Source organism: Sus scrofa, chromosome 6 (assembly GCF_054392235.1).
Source record: "Sus scrofa isolate SSC_HxYL_T2T_F1_AM1 chromosome 6, Sscrofa_HxYL_maternal_Yorkshire_Landrace_v2.0, whole genome shotgun sequence".
NCBI lineage: Eukaryota > Metazoa > Chordata > Mammalia > Artiodactyla > Suidae > Sus > Sus scrofa.
In genome coordinates, this window is record NC_139388.1 from 27,517,991 (window position 1) to 27,532,150 (window position 14,160).

Here is a 14,160-nt window from a genome sequence, read left to right on the forward strand (position 1 = left end):
TTGTGAGGGGAAGCCACATTATTTTATCAGTTTTTTCTATTTTCTTTCTCTTTTTTCACATTGAGGTCCACCCCTGGTATATGGAAATGAGCAATGGTAAATAAACTGAGAAAAACTCTTTCTTCTGAATAGATGGGCAAGAACAGGGAAAAGCGACTCTAGAGAGCTGGAAAGTGTAAGGGAATCCTGAAGAGAAGACAGCTAGAGAAGGGCATTTCCTCGTTCTGTGTGCCTCAGAAACCTGAGCTGCACAAGTACAGAACAGACCTAGAGAAGCATAGCAGAGGCTTCGAGACCTGAACTAGAATGTGAGCCACGACTCATGTTTGGTGAGGTTTGTACAGGCACACGAATATCTGAATGGTGCATGTGTGGCAACAAGGAGCATAGCACAGACTTTGGAAATGGAGCAGATCTTAGAACTTCTGCTCACAAAAGGCAGTACTTGTGATCCGAACCTAACCAAGCATGTTAAAGCCAGTGAAATAACATCACTCTTCTCCAGAGGATTGTAAACCTATCAGAGTCTCACACCATATTTCACCTGTCCACGGTAGAATCCAAAATAAATTTCATACGCGGAAGCAGAACGCTGACTAATTCTCAAGGTAGGCTGTGGTATACTGTGGTCCGTGGGTTAAATATGCCCCTTCCCTCTGTTTTGGTGTGGCGTACAAGGTCAGAAGAGAGTTTACATTTATAAAACAGGAAAATTTGTAAAACGTAAAATGTTACGTACCTCATTTTGACTGTCCATACCTTAGGTTCTGTTAAAATACAGCCACTCCCGCTCATTTCTCTGTTGTCTATAGCAGCTTCCATGCTGTGATGTCAGATGAGTCATTGCAGCAGAGAACAGGGCTAAGCCACAAAACCTAAAACAAGTACTGAAAAAAAAATATGATGACTCCTGCTTAGGAACAATGCAGTCCAAAAAGCAAATACCAATTATTGAGATGATCTAGATGTTGGAATTATAAACCAAAGTCTTTAGTGCAAATACTGTGACCATAGTCAATAAGGTAAGGATTAGTACTCTTGAAATGAATGAAGAGATACATGTTTCCCAAAGAGAAATACAAACTATAAAAACAAACCCAAATGAAAACTTGAGAACTGAAGATACATCTGAAAAACAACAATCAGATGGTCTCTGTAGCAAAATGGAGATAACAGTGAACTTAAAATTATCTGCTGTGGTGCAGTGGGTTAAGAATCCTACTGCAGGCGTTCCTGTCGTGGCTCAGTGGTTAACGAATCTGACTAGGAACCATGAAGTTGTAGGTTCGATCCTTGGCCTTGCCCAGTGGGTTAAGGATCTGGCATTGCTGTGAGCTGTGGTGTAGGTTGCAGACGCGGCTCGGATCCCGTGTTGCTGTGGCTCTGGCGTAGGCTGGTGGCTACAGCTCCGATTGGACCCCTAGCCTGGGAACCTCCATATGCCGAGGGAGCGCCCCAAGAAATAGCAAAAAGACAAAAAAAGAAAAAAAAAAGAAAAAGAAAAAGGGGTGTGTGGGGGCGGGGGGGGGGGGGGAAGAACAGAGCCTTAGAAACCTATGAGAAAATATAAGAAGGTCTAACTCTTATGTCACTGGTATCCCAGAGGAAAGGAGAAAGAGATTGAGTTTTTTAAAAAAATGTTTTTACGAATAATGGCTAAAAGTATCCCCAATGTGGTGAAAAACATAAATTTACGGGTTCAAGAAGCTCAGGAAACTTTCAACAGAATAAACTCAAAATTATGGTCAAACATATCATAGTAAAACTCAGGAAAGCCAGAAATAAAAGAAAGGGGTTATTGATACAAAATAGTTATTAAGAAGTTCCCATCATGGCTCAGTGGTAACAAACGCCACTAGTATCCATGGAGACGCAGGTTTGATCCCTGGCCTTGCTCAGTGGGTTAAGGATCCAGCATTGCTGTGACTGTGGTGCAGGCTGGCAGCTACAGCTCTGATTTGACCCCTAGACTGGGAACTTCTATATGTCGCAGAGACGGCACTAAAAAGACAAAAAGAAACTAGTTCCTGAAACCTCAGTAGAGATTACATTAAAAGAAATCAGTCACAGAAAGAGAAATCTGAAACAAACATAGAACATTCTGGCTCTAAAAAACTGTAAATACTTTGGCATGTTGAATATTGCCTTGAACATGATCTCTTTATCGCAGACAAATGAAGGCCAGGAAGACTGCATGATTGTGCCAAAGTAACTCTCAGGCAAGTCCAGTCCAAAAAATAAACTGAAACCATAAGGAAAGATGAAAGAGTGAGTAAAGAAAAGGAGGAAGGGAGGAAGGATAAAAAGGAAGAAAAGGAGAAAAAAAATAATAACTGTATTGATTACAGATCTTAACACAATATTCTTATTACCATAGGTTTTCCCTTGGAGGGAGAAGGGGAAAATGATCATTTTTTAATGAATGAAGTGTTTTTGGAGAAGGCAGTGCTTATTGGAGCTTCTCAGTCGGGGTTTCGGGACATCCAGCTTTCCATTAGGCAGTGGTAGGGATCACAGAGATGGAGCAGATGCTTGAAAGTGAATGTCAAAACGAGCCAATGAGGTATTATTTCTCTTACTGGGAGATTTCTCCTGAAGTCATGGTTAACAGGAAGTGGGAGGGGGTAGTGTATCTTTTACACAAGGACAATAACCACTGGAAATTTTAATCACAAAAGTTTCTGTGCCAAGAAAATTTTAATCACAAAAGTTTCTGTGTTTGTTGATATTATGTACCCAGAAAAAGAAAAGTGAGACAATAGATTCTTGGCTAAACTCACAAATGCTTTGGCAGAATATGGACTAAGCTTCTCCTTGTCTTCCTCCTCCTCCTATTCTTTCACCTCCTCTTTCTTCTCGTTCCCCTCCTCGTCCTTGCCCTTCTTCCCTGCATTTCTCTCTCAAACACACACACACACACACACACACCCTTACTGAGGGTCCAAGGGGTGGGCTTTCATCTTTATACCTACCAACCTTGGGAACTCTGACAGTGCAAAGATGTCTGAAAAAGAATCCACATATCACGAGGATCTACCAAGTCTTCTTGAAGACATATTAAAGAAGCTCCTAAAACAACTTTGTAAGACCTAAGGCATAAGATAATGAAACAAAGAGAGAGCAGAAATCCTCTTTGGAGGAAGAACTCTGAGATGCACAGATTCTCTCTGACACACCGAGAGGTGAAATCTTGTCAAGGTTTCTGGCTATATGTCAGGATAAAAAGACTCAGCTGACTCCTAGTTAAGACCCAGAGTAATTCATCTAAATTTTGTGGGAAAGGCGAGCAAAGAAAGCTGAAAGAGCACTGTCCCTTGTTGATGGGACTAACCCCTACGGGTAGTGAGGAAAGGGACTCCTCAGCCAGGTCATGTGAAAAACCATGAGTGTGGCAAAGTGGGCATCCCCACCCACCAGAGTGGAAACTTGCACCTGACTTGTCTGGTGGCCCTCACCACCCTGAGCATGGACAGCCAGCGCAGTGTGACTAGGAGCTTGAGGACGTCTTTAAATTCAGCCAAATCCAATGCTCCAAGAGTCTCAGGATGCTTCCAGGACCACTGCTGGGACCTGGGATCCTTGAGATCTCCGAGATTTGTTTTTGAGCATGAGTGGTACAAACTCCCCTTTGTAGCTGTTATAAACCATAGATGTGTCCTGGATGCTGCTGTGATCCAGGAAAGTAAGGATCTTGTCTATGCCATCATTCCTTACAAAGAATAGCTAAAACAGCATGCCATGTGGAATGCCAAGGTGTTTTGAACAAGACTAGCATTTCAGAAAAATTTCTACAACTTCTGTTGTTTTCCAAGCCTAAGTGGATCTGGTCTAAACTTTCTGCATCTGACATTTTCCTTTGTTCTGTTTTTTTTTTGTTTTTGTTTTTTTTTTGATCTCCAGACTTAATAATATATATATTATTATCCAGACTTAATTATATACATATATATGTGTGTGTGTGTGTATGTATATATATATATATATATATAGAGAGAGAGAGAGAGAGAGAGAGAACATTGTTTTTTTTTTGTTTTTTTTACCAGAAAGAGGAATATAAATTATTTTTTTTTTTTATTTTCCCACTGTACAGCAAGGGGGTCAGGTATACATTACAATTACAGTTTTTCCCCCACCCTTTCTTCTGTTGCAACATGAGTATCTAGACATAGTTCTCAATGCTATTCAGCAGGGTTTTTTTTTAAAAATGAAATGGATGGCTGACATGGAAAGGAAAGACCTCAGGGGATTTCTTGCACAGGATGATAGTAGCCTAAGGATTGTTTTGAAAACTCTTATTTTTCTGGCCCTTTGGGACACAAATTGGGTGAGGGAGAGATGATATAAAACTGATTAAAATTTGGCATGAAAAAAAGTTGCTAGCAGATGGACACACTTGGCTAAAAAGATGTGTGTCTCTGATTTTTTTTCAGGTCTCTAATTTCATTTCACCTTATTCATTATTATTGTTGTTATTAATAGTAGTCGCAGTAGCAGTAGTATTGCAGAGAGCTGAACTGGAAGGACTTGCCTTGAGTAATCGTGCCAAGAACATAACAGAGGTGCCTTCCGGTGAAAAGATCCTATGTAATTGTTCTATTGACAGTGTTTTAAGAGATGTGACTCTGAAGAATAAACAAATCTACAAATTATTAGGCATGATTGCTTGCCGACTAGATGTTAATTCATTCTAAATGGGATGGTGAGCTGTGAAGATGCACAGTGCCGTGTCCCCGGTGTTGTGCTCGGTATCGATTGTGGAGGATCTAACCCATGTCCTAGGAGGAAAGATCCTTTCTGCCCAGGGCAGCAGCGCTTGGGAGAGAAGTGCCCTGGCTGATAGCATAAGAAAGGGGAAGGGGTGATTCTAGGGAACCAGCTGGTGAGTGCATTTCCATAGGCTGCAAGACAGGTGATAGGTGGAGGGGAAGCAGGAATTCTAAGTCCCAACTCATAAAAATATGAGCATCAGCAGTCCTTTTTGTAAAATAAATGAGGTGCCAGGGCTCACATCTTGATAAATTATGAAATGCCTCTCTCTCTCTTCCTCTCTTCATACACCCCTTTCCTATGCTTCATTTCCATTAACTTGTAAACTTGTTTCTGCCAAAGAAATCAGTAGAGATGGTAATGCTAATTTATTTAAGGCCATTCCAGTGAACATTATCTGTAAGCTCTTGGAGTGTTGGTGAGGTGAACAGGTATGCACAGCTCAAGTAACTTTCAAGAGCCTGGTGAGCATCACCAGCCAGAATATTTCAGAGACTTAGCTTAATTCATAGCAACAGATTTATTTTTTTCTTCATTAATAAGTGGAGTTGCAAATTCTTGACTTCTTTCCTTTCAATTTAAACCAATTTACTGAATATTAATTTACTACTACTCTGTGCCAGATAATAGTTGCTGCTATAAGAGAAGCAAACAAGGCAGGGTATGCTCTAAAAAAACATAGTCTAAGGTAAAAGACAGACATACAAAGACATTCTCATGCAAAGTGAGAAACGTAGTCGTAGGAGAATGTATGCATACAGAAAAGAGAAAAATTAGCTATATATAGTGATGGAATTACTCAGGAAATGCTATTTTAAATGCTTAAAATTTGAGCTCATTTTTGAAGAAGAGAATAAAATTTGTTTGCATTTTGAACAAAGGGGAAGCAGCAGCATCACATTTGCAAGGCATGAAAGTGGGAGATGTCTGGTGTGTTATAAAAAACCAAAGTAGTTTGGTATTGGTAGAGCATAAATTTGTGTATAAGCAAGTAATGAAGTCAGCTCTGCAGAAAGCCAGCCGCCAGCAAGATCTTCTCCAGAAAGAGAAAAAACAGTGCAGTTTGCTGAACTCCGTCTGCAGCCAGCAGGAAGGACAGGAACTTAAGTTTCATCTCTGAGATTATCAAAGGATAGACCAGGATGGGTGAAGACGTTGTCAAATTCCAGAACTTCTGTTGTTTTCCCATGCATGTTGATTCCTGCATGTTTCCTTGAAACAATCATTCCTGACACCTTTAAAAGAATATGTCTCATGGGAGTTCCCTGGTGGCTCAATGGATTAAGGGTCCAGCATTATCATTCCAGCAGCTTGGATCACTGCTGTGGGGTGGGTTCAGTCCCTGGCCTGGGAATGTCCACATGCTGTGGGCTTATCAACACAAACAAACAAAAAAGAATATGTGTCTTTGAGGGTTTTTTTCCTAAGAGAAGTAAGAAATAAAGGAACTACGGAGATCCTACACAGGCTGAGATACAGGCCTTCCTAGGGGAGAATGGCTCAAAAATGATATGCAATTAGACTATATTGGTGAAACCTCATCAGATGGATGTTGTGTGGGGAATATCCATTTGGATCTGAAAAGGGGCCCAGGGATGTGGGACTGAAGGGTTACTAGGGAGGAGTATTTTTCCTCACATATAAATCAAGTCAAAGCATGCCTCTTTCCATTTGTAGCAGTCTCCTGCCCCCAGGAGTGAGCATGAAGCTGGATCCAACACCCCATCCATCCTGAGGTCTAGAGGCATTAATGGGTATGTGATTCTCTGCTCTTGGCGATAAACAGTCCTGACTTGGGAATCTTATCTTAGAATGGCATGGGTCTATTCATCTTGATAGCCAGGAGAACGAGCCATTTGGAAAGCCAAGTGAAAATGTACAAGTTATTTTTTGAAAGCAAAATGAATCTATCAGGAAAAAAAAATGGAGTACAACACAAAAGCATGCACAGAATCATTAGATCTTGGGGATAGAATGCAGCAGAGAGATCAGACTCTAAAGGCTGCCCAAGAAACTGAATCCTCCCCAGTATCTCTTTCATGATTGGAGGCAATAGGGTATGGTGGGTACCCATAGAGGAGAGAGAACTGGATGCTTTATCTGCAAAACAGGGTGATAGTGTTATCTATCACATGGGGATCTATTTACTAAAAGCATTTTCCTTCCCAAATATCTGACATCCAGTAACTTCTCCATATGCATGCTCTCTGAGTAACAGCTGAGGAATGTAAGGTGACTAACGGGTTCCTTGTGGGGGTCTGGGGAGTATCAGATTCATGTAATTGGCCCCTCCTTATTCTCACAATGTTAGAATGAATCTTTGGATTTCAGCAAGAGGTGCTGGAGGGGTGGGATATTGGATATTTGCGGAATAATGACCTGTGCTAGGGAGGGCAGAAGGAAGTATGGAGACGATGATCTCTTCTTAACATCAGCATTGAAATGCAGGTGTATTACTAGCCTCACAGATGAGGAAACTAAATTTGATTGATTTGTCTCAGCCCCCATTGCTACTAACTAGCAAAGGAAAAATCAATGACCAGTGCTGTCTCATGTCAAAAATCATGCTCTTTTCAACAAATGGTGCTGGGACAACTGGATATCTGTTTCCCAAAGAGTCATATTGGATCCCTACTTTGCACCATACACATGAATTGACTCAAAATGGATCATAGACTTAAATGTAAGAGCTAAAGCTATAGAAATCTTAGAAACTATGCAGGTAATTCTTCATGGCCTTAAGAAAGGGAAGAGGGTGATTTTAGGGAACCCATGGTCAGGCCGTGGTTCCTTATGATCCTAAAAGTATAAAAGAAATAAAGAGATAAATTGACATCAAAATTTTTTTAAAAAATTGCTACCATTAAATAAAAACACAGCTATGATGCAACAATAAAAGAAACAACCCATTGAAGAAAAGGGCAAAGACTTTGAATAGATATTTTTCCCAAAAGTTATATAAGTGATTAATAAGCACATGAAAAGATGTTCAGTATTCTTAGTCCTCAGGGCAGTGCAAATCAAAATTACAGTGGTCTTATCCGTGGTTTCACTTTCTGTGGTTTCAGTTACTTGTGGTCCACCCTGGCCTGAAAAATATTAAATGGAAGCTTCTAGAAATAAACAATTCATAAATTTTAAATGCATGCCATTCTGAGTACTGTGATGAAATCTCTCACTATCCCACTCCTTCCCTTCCAGGAAGTGAATCATCTCTTTGTCCAGCATATCTGCCTAGTAGTCACTTAGTAGCTGGCTTGGTTATCAGATCAACTGTCAGGGTATTGCAGTGCTTGTGTTCAAGTAATTCTTATTTTACTTAATAATGGCTCCAAGCATAAAAGTAGTGATGCTGGCAGTTCAGATATGCCAAAGAGAAGATAAACTGTTTCCTTTAAGTGAAAAGATGAAAGTTCTCAACTTAATAGTGAAAAATATATATATACATACACACATATGGATGTAGGGAGAGAGTTTGCTGATATCCCTGGTAAGAAGGAATCTTCTATCCATAAAATTGTGAAGCAAGTAAAAGAACTTCATGCTAGTTTTGCTATAGCACCTCAAGCTGCAAAAGTTATGGCCGTAGTGCATGACCAATGTTTAGTTAAGTTGGAAAAGGCGTTAACTTTGTACAAGATATTTTGAGAGAGACCACATTTACATAACTTGTATTACAGTATATTGTTGTAATTCTATTTTATTAGTAATTTTTGATCATCTCTGTGCCTTATGTGTAAATTAAACTTTATCACAGGTAGGGATGTATATGAAAAAAAAAAACCCACAGTATTTGTAGGATTTAGTACTATCTGCAGTTTCAGGCATCCAATGGAGGTCTTGGAACTTAGCCCCAAGGATAAGGGGTATTACTGTTACTGTTACAATGAGATACCACTTCCTACACACTAGGATAGTTAAAACCAAAAGAACAGAAAATAACAAGTGTTGACAAGAATATAGAGAAGTTGGACCCTTATACAGTCCTAGTGGGAATGTAAAATGGTGGAGTCCCTTTTGGAAATAGTTTGAAAATTCCTCAATATATTAAACAATAGAGTTTTCATATGACCCAGCACTTCTACTCTTAAGACATACTCCTAAAAGAACACAGGACATATATCCACAAAAACACTTAACTCAAATGTATATAGCAGCATTATTCATAATAGCTAAAATGTGGAAACAACCCAAACATGCATCAACTTATATTTGGATAAATAAAATGTGATATACTCATATAAAGGACTATTATTTAGCAACCAAAATAATGAAGTACTGATACATGTTACCATGTAAATGAACCTTGTACATGATATCCTCAGTAAAAGAATCAGTCGCAAAAGACCATCTATTGTAGGATCCCATTTATCTGTGTTGTCCAAAACAGGCTAATCAGTAGAGACAAAAGGTAACTTAGTGGTTGCCCAGAGCTGGAGATGGAGGTGTGAATGAGGAGCAGACTCTTAGCAGGTATAGGATTTCTTTGCAGAGGATATAAATGTTTTAAAATTAAATTGTGGTTATTCACAGGGTTGCCCAATCCTGGGAATTTATGAAAGCATTAAATTGTATACTTCAAGTGGTTCATATGTGGCAAGTGAATTATATCTCAACAAAACCATTTAAAAGTATACAGAAAAAGTCAAACGGAAAAGCCAGGCTCCTTTGCTCTTGAACACTCGACTCCTGAAGTGAACCCTGGGTTCTAATCACAGTTCTACTCGTGGCCACTATGACTTTTGGCAGCTGATCTCTCTGGGAACCTCAGTATTTCCCATCTGTCAAGCAGAACTAGTAGTGTTCATCTCAGAGGACTGCCTTGAGGATTAAATGAGATGATGTATGTAAAATGCTTAGCAGCATGCCCAGTATACCAAAGTGCTTTGTCAGATGTTGCCTTTTCCCCCCCCCCGCGTCTTCCATTTTGCAAAATGAATCCAGGCTTAGTCACTCCAGCCAATTTTCAAATGCCTTCCCCCCAGGCTCCCATTCAAGCAGCGGTCCCTGTATTCTATGAATTTGTTTATGGTGCATGCTTGGTGTCAGCACCTGTGTGACACCGAGTACAACCACAGAATAAAGTGGGAAGAGCATGGGCTTGTTCAAGATAGAAATAGGTTCAAAATCTGACTCCACCATGATAGCTTATCATCAGTCCTTTCAAGCTTCAGTTTTATTAATTGATCAATGATCAGTAGTATTTCCCTGGAGAAGCTGTCATGAGAATTAAATGCCATGAGCCATGATAATATGGAAAACACCAAGCACAGTGCTGGGCACTGAATAGAACCAAGAGAAGCTCCTTTCTCTTCCCAATGCTTCCTTGCTTTCAGCCTCAACAAAATAAAATGATCTAATAAGAGCAAAAATGCACTTGACATGAAGGTGAAAAAAACCTCCTTGGCTGATGGTTTTCTCTGCCAAAAAGATCTTACCCAGAACTTCCTAAATGACTCCAATTAAGAGGCATTTTTTGAAGGCATACACATGTACACTGGTTTTTTTCCCCCTTTTCTCCAGTGATCTGGCTAGATGGAAAGAAGTAGACAGACTACTTCAATTTCACACAGAGTTTTATGAAAAATTTAAACTCTAACCATTCCTGCTCCCCAAATTGGCATTTATTAAAGTTATGAGGAGAGTTTGCAAGCGGGAACTACATCAAAAATATGCACAGGGCTCTTGGAGAGTTACTTTCTGCAAGTGATGATGTCTTACTGTCAGTCTTTGAAAGAAATATCAAAAAGGTAATGTGAGCTGAAGCTTAAGATTTCTCAATATGTCCATTTGAGTTACAAAGGATTTTTATGCTCCATTTCAGACATTATTTAAACATTGTTATTCCTGCAAACATGCCACACAGAGATAAGGTTTTGCTTCGAACCACATCGAAATGCAGATTGGTCTAGAAAGTCAGTTTCAAAGTGCCTTCTTGGAGGTAACTGTTTATTAAGCCTTGGAGGAATTTCAACTGCAAACCCTTAGTCGAAGGCAGGGGTGGGGGGACCAGTAAGATTTGTAATATTCTCCTTAATCATGTGATTTGCACAACACTGGTACAGTTATAATCTAAATAAAGTTCCCGGTGCCATCAGGGCGTTATATTGTAGCTGCTTCATTTAATCTAATGGTCCACATTTAGGTAATTTTCATGCATTTTAATCTATTTAATGATCACCTTTCTCAGGTGATTTACAGCAGCTGGATGTCTGGGGCTCTGGTACCTAGGAGCCTGCACTATACATTAAACCAGGAGAAAATACTACTGGAAAATGTGTGTTTGTTTAGATCTGCCTGCATTAAACACCATGATAATATTTGCTGAGGATGCCCATCTGCCTCACAGGATTTTTTAATGCACATTTTATAGACACAGAAAGAAAAGAATTGGTCTAAATAATATTAAGTATCGTGAAATACGTGACCCTTTAGTAGAGAGATGGACACTTGCAGATCATTTCTCTAGATCAGGGTATCCCAAAATGTTCTCTGCAATATGATCAAATATAGTAGTTCCTTCACATTGTAGGAGATTTCAGGTTAACTTTACTCATTCATTCAAGGCACTGAGAAGTCCTGCAAAATGAGGATATATTTTGTTTGTGGTATAATCTAACATTTCTTAAACTAAGTTCATCACAGAAACTATCTCAACCTATATCCCTTTTTTACATTCTGCAGAATATATTTCAGGAAAGAGAACCTTAACCTATACCCAATATCAGTTTTCCTTTGGAAAAAATAAAACATAAATTTGGAGACAGGCTCATCTGGTATTCTGTCTAGCACTTGCCAACACTGAGTCCTCACAACATAAGTTATATCAGCTCTCAGAGCCTTGCTTTCTACCTTTAGAAAAGTGAGGATAATAACAGCTAATCTGAAGAATTACTGTGAGGTTTAAGTGAGAAATTATATGTGAAATTATCAGAGAAGTATCTGGCACATAGTAGGTTTAAATCCATGTCATCACCTTTCTTTTCTCCACTCTATTTTTTAATATCGTTTTTAAGAGGCTGGAAACACAACCATAAATCAGATGGTTCCTGCTTAGTAGAATCTTAGATGTTTCTAAGGGAAAATGCTCTTTGTTTCAGATGACCTTTTGAACAGACATTTTGGGAAACCAGTATTAGAAATCTCACCTTCAGTGAGCACTGACCATATTTCACATGTTGTTCTTTCCTGTGGCTTGTTTAACAATCATAGAAATCCCATGAAATGAACATTTCAAATAAGAGAACAGTCTGCTGGAGATAACTGACTGTCTAAAATCACTCAGACAGTGCTGGAGAAGGGAGAAATAAACTCAGTATTACTTCATTTTTAAAAAACTTATTAATAACCACTAAGTTTTTACCTATTTCATGAGGGCCTTGAAGAAAGAAAAGGAGGGGAAAAAGGAAAATAGATAGAAAGATAATTAAAAAGCAGAATTCGTAGAGCCAGAATATGAATGAGACGTGGGACAGTTGGGCCAGGTTTGACAGCCAAAGAGGCTCTCAGGTGACTCTGTTGTGTCATTGTTTGGTAGAATTCTACAAAATACTGTGAATTTGTCAGAGCCTGGCAAATGTCATGCCTCGTTAGGCAATGTCAAGGTCAAAGGGATTAATATAGATTAAAATACTATTCTATTTTACCAAGATTTTGTCTATCAAGTGTATGCAAGAAACGGTAGAAATTCCCATAGACTCCCATCTCAGTGCCTTCAAATGATCCTACCATTTCTCTAGGAGTTTGTGGGCAACAATTTAGACCTCTGTGAAACACCATCAGCAAAGGTGAGAGGGTTACAAGAGCGTAATTCACTTCAAAGGTATTCAGGTTGATGATGAGGAAATCACATTTTGATTTGACCAAAAATTGAAATGGAGAATGATTTCAAATAGATAAAAGAAAAGCTTTTGAGGACCTTGCATTGAAATATTTTCAAAAAGTGATGAAACAGTTATCTTTGACTATTTAGAGTGATGTCATGTTAAATAGGCAGGAAATTCATACTTTTGAACATCTTTATCCATAACTGTAATGGTTAGGAAATGGGAAAGTTGCTTTATATAATTACTACTGTGTTTATCTTATTTATTTAGTCAATTAACATATATTCATTCAGTTACATCTATCATGTATTTACTAATGCCCGGAATTGGGAGGTATAAAGACGACAGGCTCGTACTTCTGTGTGGAGCCCACTGAGAGCAGGAGATACAAAAGTGATAGATACTAACTCAGTGAAAGGAACTCCAAGAGAGGACCCTTTGCCTTGGGAGCCACGGAGTAAAAGGGCTAATTTTTATGAAGGAAGATGATTTGGATTAAAATAAAATTTCCAAAAGGATGTGATATTCAAGCTAAGTGTTGAGGAAGAGTAGGATTTTGCCTGGGAGATGGTGGCCAAAGAGAATCCAAAGCAGAGGGAGCTTTGGGCAAAGCTGAGAAGGTATGAGGAAAGTTGATGTGCTCCTTGAAGCACAGCCAGTTTGGAATGCTCAGAGCCAGCCATGTTCCCAGCAGGGCCATCATGTGAGCTGAAACTGATGGGTAAGGAGGGACTTGGTCCTCACTGGCTTAAGATATTATCCATGGGGAACAGAAGCCATGACTTCAGCAAGAAAAGAGTGAATGCCCATCCCATATAAGCCCACCTCAGCATCCATGTGGTTAGGTAAAATCATCTCATGAGTTATAAAGCCATCACAGACTGGTCAGAAAGGGTCACTCAGGCACCTGGACAGACATGCAGCCATTCTCCCTGAAAACCCACTCTGTGGGAAGAATGATTTAATCTTTCAGTAAGAGACAAAATCCACCATCTAAAGACTTTGCATGACATCTCAGATCCTTTAGTAGAGTTTTGAATGACATTGCACAAAGTAGCATAGCTTAGGCAAACCTTGAGTTCTATATACTGTACAGGGTATATCTTGTATTGTCAGAAGTTCAAGATTAAAGATGCATCGAAGATAATTTAATTTGATCTTTTAGCTGATGCTTGAAGCACTTCTATAAAAATTCCTGTCAAAGGTTTCTCAGTCTCTGATTATTTAGAGTGACAGGAAACTCACTCTCTGCCCAAATAAAAGTACTAATCATGGATCTCCCATTGTGTTGCAGTGGGTTAAGAATATGACTGCAGCAGCTCAGGTCACTGAGCAGGTTCTATCCCTGGGCCCGGCGCAGTGGGTTAAAGGATCCATTGTTCTGCAGCTGCAGCTTGGATTCAGTCCTTGGTCTGGGAACTTCCATATACCAGGGGTGTGGCCTTAATTAAATAACTTTTTAAAAAGCACTAATCAAACCAGTGGAACAACTAGATATTATCCTACTAAGTGAAGTAAGTCAGAAAGAGAAAGAAAATACCGTATGATATCACTTACATGTGCAATC

At 39.3% G+C, this 14,160-nt stretch overlaps 1 protein-coding gene across 1 annotated transcript in view; it reads left to right on the forward strand.

Moving 5' to 3' along the window:
* The window catches only part of LOC106507571 (uncharacterized), a 483,906-nt gene that overhangs the window by 183,243 nt on the left and 286,503 nt on the right, over positions 1-14,160 (forward strand). The window contains exon 6 of the mRNA XM_084959096.1: positions 6,445-6,521. Coding sequence (XP_084815222.1) covers positions 6,445-6,521 — 77 coding nt within the window. The remainder of the gene's footprint in view (positions 1-6,444; positions 6,522-14,160) is intronic.